This window comes from Anneissia japonica, unplaced genomic scaffold (assembly GCF_011630105.1).
Source record: "Anneissia japonica isolate Jap-2015-1 unplaced genomic scaffold, ASM1163010v1 scaffold324_len738069_cov173, whole genome shotgun sequence".
NCBI classification, from domain to species: domain Eukaryota; kingdom Metazoa; phylum Echinodermata; class Crinoidea; order Comatulida; family Comatulidae; genus Anneissia; species Anneissia japonica.
This window is the reverse complement of record NW_022692196.1, coordinates 469,256-480,135: the sequence shown is the minus strand read 5'-3', so window position 1 is coordinate 480,135 and position 10,880 is coordinate 469,256. Positions and strand designations below refer to the sequence as shown.

General features: G+C 33.4%; 2 protein-coding genes and 1 long non-coding RNA gene across 3 annotated transcripts in view; 1 reads left to right on the top strand and 2 right to left on the bottom strand.

The window, feature by feature from the left end:
• Window positions 1-3,228: 3,228 nt before the first annotated feature.
• Window positions 3,229-7,269, bottom strand: LOC117100199. The gene is made up of 3 exons (XM_033239793.1): window positions 7,254-7,269; window positions 4,920-6,602; window positions 3,229-4,808 (listed from the first exon to the last, which is right to left on the bottom strand). The coding sequence occupies exons 1-3, from the start codon at window positions 7,267-7,269 to the stop codon at window positions 4,627-4,629; spliced, it is 1,881 nt and encodes a 626-aa protein (XP_033095684.1). The 3' UTR covers window positions 3,229-4,626.
• A 757-nt stretch (window positions 7,270-8,026) lies between these two features.
• On the top strand, window positions 8,027-9,737 carry LOC117100168. The gene is made up of 3 exons (XR_004444092.1): window positions 8,027-8,156; window positions 8,861-8,991; window positions 9,388-9,737. It is a non-coding gene; the product is annotated as an uncharacterized LOC117100168 (long non-coding RNA).
• A 7-nt stretch (window positions 9,738-9,744) lies between these two features.
• The window catches only part of LOC117100198 (leucine-rich repeat-containing protein 15-like), a 43,420-nt gene continuing 42,284 nt past the window's right edge, over window positions 9,745-10,880 (bottom strand). The window contains exons 15-16 of the mRNA XM_033239791.1: window positions 9,874-10,122; window positions 9,745-9,758 (exon numbers count right to left, since the gene is read on the bottom strand). Of these exons, the coding sequence (XP_033095682.1) occupies window positions 9,745-9,758; window positions 9,874-10,122 (263 nt within the window). The remainder of the gene's footprint in view (window positions 9,759-9,873; window positions 10,123-10,880) is intronic.

The following is a 10,880-nucleotide window of genomic DNA, read 5'->3' as shown; positions in this document are numbered from 1 at the left end:
TGTGTGTGTGTGTGTGTGTATGTGTATGTGTATGTGTGTGTATGTATATGTATGTATATGTATGTGTATGTATATGTATATATATGTCGGTGGAAACCTTAAACTTGAAAGCTAAATGAGCATAGAAAAAGTTGTTAGAATTGTCTTCTTACAACAACTTATAAAATTTTCAGTACAACTGACAGCATTATATAATATCATCGAAAACGTTCTCACCCACACATCCAAGTACCTTTTTGTTCCGTTGTGCATTCTCTGTTGCATTCTCGAGACCAGTACGTGATTATTAAGTTAACCATTGTTATCATTATTATCTTTGGTCCGCGCGGAGCGCTGACCCAGAGCCTTACTGCTGTTCTTGTTCTCTCTCTCTTGTTCTTGTTACCAAAATTTTAAAAAAGTTTAAAAGCGTCCAGCGTCGCAAGTTTAGAACGGACGTGCATGAAATTTTGTACACAAAAACTAGAGGTGATTTCCAACAAACGTTCATCATCGGTTTTTTTTTATGTTGGGCCCCAGGGTTTCCCCTACACCTACAAAACTAAACAGGGTTTTAAACTTTAAAAGCGTACAGCGTCGCAAAAATTTAAAGGACGTGCATGAAATTGTGTACACATAAACTAAAAGTGATTTCCAACAAACGTTTATCGTCCTTTCTTTATGTTTGTCCCCAGGGTTCTTCCTACACCTACAAAACAAAACAAGGGTTTCAAATTTTTAAAAGCGTCCAGCGTCGCCAGTTGTGAACGAACTGGCGGCGACCTGGACGAGCTTGACCTTCTTCTAACAAACGAGGGAATTAAAATGCTATTAATTCTCTCTAGAGTGAAAAAGCACGAGGAAATAACTTTAAAAGACATTCTTGATATTTGTATATGGCACGCCAACAGTGCCTTCGGCTTCGGTTGATCGTTTTTGTGCGAAAAAAAGCATTTGGCTGCGACTATCATTTGGTGGCGATTGCAGCATATATATACAGTAGAACGCTTCCTTTGGGACACCCCTATTGAGGGGACACCACTATTAAAGGGACACTTTTCCATGGAACGAGGGGAAACATATCTTTTAACACTACGGCCAACCCCTGTTAAACGGACACCCGTATTAAAGGATACTTTCTGTGTGTTCCAAATTGTCAAATATTCCCTATTAAGGGACACTTAATTGTTGTCATTGTATCACAACAAATAGAGCAGTCTCAAAATAACAAAACTTTATTCAACTTTATATTTTGAGATTTCTTGAGCAATAAATCAAAATTTAATCATCGGAACTATTAGAATGAACATCGGTATAGGCCTACTGCATGCGTTAATACGTATACAACAATCTTGTCTATTCTGACTCTTAATCATACATTTTTCGTGTACATTCTTGAAGGATTTCAATCCATAACATAACATGCACCCTTTTCAATACTAAGTCGTTACTCTATTCATGCTACATCCATCCGACAGAAAGAATGTTCCTTTAATTACATTTTATTGATTTCATTTTATAAATGAATTAAATTTGCATTTGCAAATCTCTAATTCTACTGTAACTGGTTCTATGTCAATAAAAATAAAATTATAAAGAATGCATGTCGTCGTTGTATGAAAACTTGTCGAAAACCCTATAAGGGGAAACTTATACGTTTTTGGTTTGTGTCCTCTGGGCTGGTCGAAAATTTCTTTGAAAATAAATGTGTTCTATTGTCCACATGACTCGTTGCTATAATTCCTTGTTTTTCTGATGTTGGGACCCAGTAGGTAGACCACACCCACCTCAGCCCAAACCCCCTCCCCATGGTTGGGGGCTGAGGTGAGCAACTTTTAAGAATAGGCCCCCGATCGGAAATGACAGTCTCAGATGGTAAAAATGCTTTTTCAAAGCCGTGTTCTTCCAAGACAAAATGATTTACGTCTTGGGAATTTTATCTCCATTTCTTAAATATTTTGACAAATGTAGGGAAGTCCTGGCTGGCTTGTGGATTAATATGAAATATTTCCTAAGTCGATGTCAGAAACACATTATGATGTTATGTATCAACAAAGCCATTTGGGAGGAGTGGCGCGGCCCTGTATCCCCAAGCTGAATCTGATCTAAGCTCCAGGCGCATAACAGGGGTCTTGCGTCGGGGGAGGGGGGTGGGTGGGCAAAGGTAATAATTTTCCCAGTTAGTAATTTAACATACCCACTCAACCACCGCCCCCCCCCCCATATAGAAAGCAATACGACATAGAGCTTATCTTATTTATAATATAGGCCACACGTGTGTTTGAAACTAAATTTAAGCATTTTTATCATGGTTTTATTTATTACAAACATATTCTTTCACCATCATTACACATTGAGGCCCTTCTTTTAGGTAAAACGGTCTATTTTAAATTTTCTTTCTTGAGTTTGGGACTATTACACTTAGAAGACTAACCATAAAAAATTATTTAAAAAAAACCTTAAAAAAATGCGGGCGAAGCGCGCAAAATGTTTTTTTTGTTTTTAATTCTAATTTCGTCGGAATTGATCAAAACTCCCTAAAATGTGCAATTTTTAGAGGAAATTGGCCTACTTAAACAAGAAACGCGAAATTTAAGATTTGTATGCACTTTCAGGGGGTGAAAAGGGCATCTTCAAGGGGCGGGGAAAGATTTTCCACCGATGAATATTTTCCCCTTGTTCCCCCGGTGGTTACGCCACTGCAGAGAATATCTGGCAGCTTAGATCAAAGGAGCTATGGACACTTTTTAAAGTGGAGAAGGGGTTGCAGGGTGTTGTGAGTCTGGTCATTATGATATCTTCCTTTTTATTCTTGTCTTTATTTTTCTCTTCTTTTTTTCTTTTCCTTTTCTTTTCCCCTCTTTCTCTTTCCCTCCCTCTCCCCTCTTTCTTTTCTCTTATTACCCAGCCCGGTACGACGGCTTGGTCAGCCCGGTAAAAATCGTCAGGGGGGGGGGGGGTAGTCTTCCCCCCCCCTGCCTGTTACGCCACTGCTAAGCTCTGAACTAAATAGAAGCGTCCTTTGCTCAATCGCCGAAAAGATTAATTTTGGCAAAAAAAAGCATAGAACAAATATAGAACAATAAAGAAAACAAGAAACAAGAAGAAAAATGAAACAAATCTATGAACCAGGAAATATATATAAATATACAACCACACAAAATATTTATGTAAAACAGAAATACACATCATTACAATGACAAACATATACCTTTAATTATAATATAATTTATAAATTATAATTATAGCGTAAACGTTGAATAAAAGGTGACTGTCTTTAGTAAGTTAAACCTAGCCAAACCGAAAATAATTATATGAAAACGATTAATCTATTTTAATTAAAATTAAATCATTACCCATCTATTAAAACACTAACACACTTATACTATTGATATCCTAGTATAATGCTGTAAAACAACAACTATAAAAATATAACAGAAGTTTAGTCGTGTACAAAAGTTATATATATATAATATATATTTTATATATTATATATATTGTATATATATTATGTATATTATATATACAGTATTATATATATATATATATATATTATATATATATATATATTATATATCTTCATGTGATAATAAGTATTGAGGATTGTTATTATCTTATTCCTTACTATACACATAATCAGCACAGGTAATATTACCTGGTTCCTAGTTGTAATTCCTTTTACATTTAAGCAAACTATGTAAGAGAAAGAGGCCTTAAGGTGACATTTAATCACATATTGAGTGTATGTTTTGACATACATTTTAGAGAAGAAGCAAGGATCAGATATAAATATCAATATTAACATTGTTACTACCATTACTGATTTATAGTTATTATATTTGTTTATTGAAACTTTACGGTATTTTTCAAAAATCAACTACCACATCTAACAGAATTCAAAACATAATACATGTTCATCTACAATAAAACCTAAACACAAGTATTAGTAAAGTATGACATGGTACACAGTTAAATCATGATCAAAGTCCTACCTAGTATTTACAATTCTATATCAGAATTAAAACTGAAGGTTTATCATAAAACACATAGGCCTATACACCGTAATTCCCAGCAGTAGGGCCTACACCTGGAGACAATCCATTTTTCCCAACGAGTGTACTGCGTTCTTTAATGTCCACATGGTTTACACACGGAATCAATGACTTAAAATGCTTATCCAAAAACAGTGATGGATGAAAGGATATATGTTTCAGTGTGCACACAGTGATAAAGCAATTGTTTAGGCAACTAAAATAAGCTGTTCTCTATTCTCTCTAAAACTACATTCACATTGACCACTAACATTTTACTGAAATTTAAAAAATTAGAATGAAATGATCAATGACTACAATAATCTTCATAAACCATTGAGATAGTGTTTGTATCATTATATGATGTATATAATTGTTATGATGAACATTTTCCATGAAAAAAAAAATTTTTTTATTGAACAAGAAGTTGTTTTTCAAAAAAACACAATTATATTCAAAATAGATAAAAAGGGGTTTTTATTTAAAATAATCTTGAAAAATATCAAATCAATTATGGCAATACTGTTGCGACGTTTTGCATAAGCATTATTGAAAATTTTTATTAAAATAACACTCTGATGTTTTAATACACAACTAAATAATCCATACCCAATGATTATTCTAATACTACAGTCGTTGGATTGTAGGTTGATAAGCTATCAAAATCTGCCTGAAGTATAGCAGAAAGCTCATTCCCATCATCCTCGGTGTCTTCAACGTTACTGACAAAACTGTTGAGCTCTTGTGAACCAATCCATTCTCCCCAGCAGCTTTCTTTGATTTTTTTGAGTAGGTCAACTGTATTCATAAAGATACATAGATTTTATTTAATATCAAAATATTATTAGTTACATTATTTAGTTTATAAAAAGTGACTACAAAAATAGCAACACATAAAAGAAATCTTACCAAAAACAACAAACACAATGGAGAGGTTGAGCAGCAGTAGAATAAATGGTGTAATGTCATGAAGAACAAGTATAGTCTCGTCTACAGTGTACACGAACTCTCCGATGTCAACAATTGCACCAACCGATAAGTTGACGATAATGAAAACAAGTGTCAACAACTGAAATCTCTGATCTGATTTATCCTTCATTGGTTCAAGATACAGGTGCAGAGCTATAAGGATGACGGTAATAAAGAGGGAATATGACATATTCGAGGCTTGGTCGTCTTTAAAGTTTGCGATGAGAGCTAATGTAGCTTTATTATACATATCAATTACTTCCCAGTACCAAAACTTGTTGCTGTATTGCTTGCAGAAGAATCTCATTCCCATCGTTCCTGGCCGTTCTTCTTCGCGACCTACTACTTCATGACGTTTGTATCTGCGATACAATACCAGAATGACAGCCAGAGGAAAACAAACCACATACACTAAGGAACCATAAGTAATGTACTTGTTCGTCTTGTATCGTAAACCATCTTCTTCGTCAAGGTCAATAGAGTAGTCGGAAGTTAACACTAGTTTTTTATATTCACCATTTGCTGTGACATTAAACGTACGGACAGACCACGGGCCGACCGCCATGATGTTTGAGCAAGTATTAGCGTACGTCAAATACAGCAACATCATTGTAACCGACAAGAAGTTGTCTGTTAACTGATGCACCGAGTGGTGTTGCTTGTACCTCCTGCAGATGCTCCAGATCAAGAAAAAGATAGATGTCGACACAATAATAAAGAATGGTGTAGCGATGGCAATATACAAATATGTGTAAGCATTCCAAACACCTGGAAATATACACCTCGGGCTGAGGACATTGACATACCGTACAATGTCGAGATACTGGAGGCTTTGTCCAACAGATTTAAATGATTCTGGCCAATGAATTTCATTAACTGCAGATAGTATACCCAAAACTTGGTAAAAATTGATAGCGATTTTTAAGTGGATCACAAAAGAGTCGTTTCGAATTCTCACACCTGTTTGTTTATCCAGTCTCCACACTCCGTAGGCAACACCTATGAATGCCAATATTACCACAACCGTCACAGTGATTATGATTTTATAATCTTGACATTTGTGACATTTGTCAAATAATTCATAATAATCAGCACTGCACTCGGCACACAACCAAGCCGTATAACCTTTTGAGCAGTTTCCTTCAATACCTCCACCTAGACAACCCTCACTTCGTGGACACAAATGGACTGCAGGAAGAAATCCTTTATAGTCTGTATCGTTTAAACTGTTAGGTGTAGAAAGTTCAAAATGGGAATCACTAAGGTTGTTAACAAACTGGTTGTACTCATGAAAACTACCTGGATAATCATGACCAATATAAGCTGTAAAATTCCACGACCACCAGTAGCCCGCCCTCAATTTCTGGAAACCACCTGCGCAATCGACACCGCTTGGACACGGCTGACATGCGCCGTAACGGTAAGTGCGATGGAAGTTCTCTAAGCATGGACACGCATTAAGAGCTGCCTGGGAATCTGTATTTGTTCCAGTAGGACATGACCGGCAACCAAAAATCGTGGTAGCTGCAAGAGTAGGAGAAAACGTTCCAATTGGGCACCGTTTACAGTCGGTTGTGTAATTACCGGTTTTTAAATGTCCACGCTGCTCTTGATAGAAACCACCTAAAATTAAAATTTTTCAAATTAATGTAAATTAATTTTGAAGTTGAGAAGTATCTGTACTGATTATTATTGAGAAAAAATGTTTGTCCCTAATTGAAATTTGAGTATAAGATAGCCCGATTACTCTACCAACTGAACTATAACGCCAAATAGTAAAAACCTTATTTTCCCATTAAGTTACGTTTGTTCACAACCTATTTCGTAACACGCAATGAATAATAGTAAATCAAACATTGGTATGGAGAAACATCCCCACTGGTGATAATCAATGTGTATATATATAGTAAATTGTTATAAGAAATTAATCATAACATTAAATAATGATAATAATGATAATAATAATGATAATAATAATAATAATAAATAATAATAATAATAATAATAATAATAAATAATAATAATAATAAATAATGATAATAATAATGATAATACCCATACATAAAAATTCTATAGAACTTTATAGACCTTCTATAGAGACTAATCAATTTCTACAGAAATTAGTATTTTCTATAAAATTGTTTTATAGAAGAACTAGTTTCTATAGAATTCTATAACATACTATATAAACATTTTTAATGTAATTTCTATGTTTTTAATTTTTTTTGTTTCATTCAATATTGTATTGACACATTCGTGTCTGACCAGTCCTACCAACGTGTTTTTTCATCTTGCATATTCTATAGAAATTCTATAGAATATTCTATACAAATGATTTGACAAGTTCTCTATAATAAAACTATAAAATTTCTATATTTATTCTATAAAAAATTATAGTCCTTACCTGTATTTTTAAAAATGTATTATAACAATTTTATATGGATTATCTCTATCGGAAGATATAAAATCTACATAGAGAATAACATATATGGAATTTCAATATAAATTTATTTATTTATAGTATATTCTGTAGAACTGTATAATATTCTAAACACAGTCATTTTAAAAACTGTAACTTTTAATAGTCTATAGAAAATATATATAAAATATATATAAAAACTCTATGGAAACATTTATAATCTGTAAAATTGTTTCTCTATAAAAAGTGTATATAAAATGAATACGAACTCTATGGAAGTGTTAATTATCTGTAAATGAAATATTAAAAATTATTCTAAATATTATATCTATAAAAAAAATTATGTATTAATGTATATATAAAATCTGTTCAAACTCTATGAAAAATTTCTGGAACCGCTAATAAATAGCCTTATGGGAACTTTATGGGGGGGGGAGGGGGAGCGGGTCTGCCCCTAAACTTATCCCTCACATATTCACCTAACAACAATGCTTTATAGGTGACAGCAAAATGTTATCAACAGCCTAACCTCTTTACTGTGATAGCCCACCTAACCAATTAATGTTAGTGTCGAATTGCACAAATCTGATTGGTCACTTCATCAAGTGACCAATCAGCTGATTTGAATTGTCACTTCATGTAGAGCCAACACGGAAGCGGTAGTATTTTGAATTTTTCTCTGGACTTGTCATGATGATAGGCAGTTATAAACATACTCCTTGGAAGTATTTTAGCAGTACTGTATTCACTATCAAGTGGTAAGAGTTGGTTTTGTTTTATTATTTAGTTAGTTTACCACTCTAGCAGACACGCTAGCCTCCTCCTAGGCCTAGGCCCCTAGTAGTAGTAGTGGTTAGATGAAGAGGCCTGGCCTAGCGTAAGGCCTAGGCCTAGCTGTAACGGTAATACTAGCCTAGCCGCTGTACAGAGACAGACAGAACTGAGGTTCTCTCTAGGCCTAGAACCTGGGCCTTTTGTTGGCCTAGCCAAGCTGTAAGTTAATTGCCCTATAGTCTAGCTAGCATGCCATATAAGAAGAGTGGTAAATTGCATTTGGGCCGTGTCCTGACTAGGCCTATGTCCATGATGCTTTAATAAAATAATGGGTTTAGGGTTAACCGGGGAGGGGGTTGTGTAAAGAATTGTATCATTATTTGCAGAAAGTTAATGTATTAAATCTCTAGGCCTATACTAACATAAGTGGTGATTTTATTTCAGGATACACAAGTCTCAGTTACTATTGTAATTAAGTAAAAACTCAATCCGGTCAACTCAATCTTGTAGTTGAAAGCATTAATGTTTGTTTAAAGACGTATCTGTGAAGGAACAGAAAATTACCTGACATTCTATAGTGCTTTAATAAAATAATCGGGGGGTGTGTAAAGAATTGTATCATTATTTGGAGAAAGTTAATGTAATCAAAAGGCCTATACTAACAACATAAATGGTGACTTTATTTCAGGATTCTCAAGTCTCAGTAACTACTGTAAGTGAAAAATCAGTCAACTCAATCATTGTAGGAAGAAAGCATATTAATGTTTGTTTGAAGACGTATCTACGTTAAGGAACAGAAAATTACCTGACTTACTAAAGGTGAATATAATGTTTTGTTGACGTTTTATTTTTACTGTCCTGTACTATTAATTATTAACAACATGCTAAAGATGATGCTGTAGTTTACACGATAGAGTTTAATCAAATTTAATGTGTATATATTAGGCCTATATAGGCCTTAAGTGATACTGAAATTGTAATGTAGGCTAAGCTGTTTTGAGAACTAAAAAAAAAATTTTTTTTTAATTAAAAAAGAAATAACTGCTAGTCTGTCATTAACTACATATATATATATATATATATTACTCCTATTTCAATACAATAATAAAGGGATGTGATACATTTAATAGCGGTTTCTCTAATATGTGCTCTATATACTGTATAAGTTTACCATTATTATTCTTTTTAAAGATTTTGTTTTGTTATATCTTTCAGCAAGAGTGAACTCCGAAAAATGTTAGTACAAGTCACAGTGATTCAATATTTCAAAATAGATTTGTTCAACGGCATAATTCATACTAATTAGCTTGGTCCCATCGGACAAGAAAAGGCATGGTTATGGGCCGTTGCTGCTGCAATATCACAAAGAATGCTGGTTTATGCACACCTGTAACACAAATGGTTCTTGAATATTGTTTTATATAATAAACTCTTGTATTATGACAACATTACGAAAAAAATGCTTATTTAAACCGGACTGTAAAGCAGCCTTGAATTTGAAGTACAGTATGTTTAGCAGTAAGACATTAGCAAAACTATTATAAATGAAAGGGTATGCTAGTAAATGAGACCCTAGGGAAGAATCACTAAGGTTGTTAACAAACTGGTTGTACTCATGAAAACTACCTGGATAATCATGACCAATATAAGCTGTAAAATTCCACGACCACCAGTAGCCCGCCCTCAATTTCTGGAAACCACCTGCGCAATCGACACCGCTTGGACACGGCTGACATGCGCCGTAACGGTAAGTGCGATGGAAGTTCTCTAAGCATGGACACGCATTAAGAGCTGCCTGGGAAGCTGTATTTGTTCCAGTAGGACATGACCGGCAACCAAAAATCGTGGTAGCTGCAAGAGTAGGAGAAAACGTTCCAATTGGGCACCGTTTACAGTCGGTTGTGTAATTACCGGTTTTTAAATGTCCACGCTGCTCTTGATAGAAACCACCTAAAATTAAAATTTTTCAAATTAATGTAAATTAATTTTGAAGTTGAGAAGTATCTGTACTGATTATTATTGAGAAAAAATGTTTGTCCCTAATTGAAATTTGAGTATAAGATAGCCCGATTACTCTACCAACTGAACTATAACGCCAAATAGTAAAAACCTTAGATATTCCCATTAAGTTACGTTTGTTCACAACCTATTTCGTAACACGCAATGAATAATAGTAAATCAAACATTGGTATGGAGAAACATCCCCACTGGTGATAATCAATGTGTATATATATAGTAAATTGTTATAAGAAATTAATCATAACATTAAATAATGATAATAATGATAATAATAATGATAATAATAATAATAATAAATAATAATAATAATAATAATAATAAATAATAATAATAATAAATAATGATAATAATAATGATAATAATAATAACAATAAATAATAATAAATAATAATAATAAATAATAATAATAAATAATAATAATAATAATAAATAATAATAATAATAATAAATAATAATAAATAATAATGATGATGATGATGATGATGATGATAATAATAATAATCATCTCTCGATGATATAGTAATTGGGTCTCTAGTACCAGTGTGTATTGGGTAGGCCTATTTCCGCTCATTTAAATTTGGTATATTTTTCCTACTCTAATCTAAAAATAATAATAAAGAAAATCAGATTAAAAACAAAAAAACAAGTGTCGGTAAGGTGTTGAAGCTCTTCACCAAATGTCTCTCTCT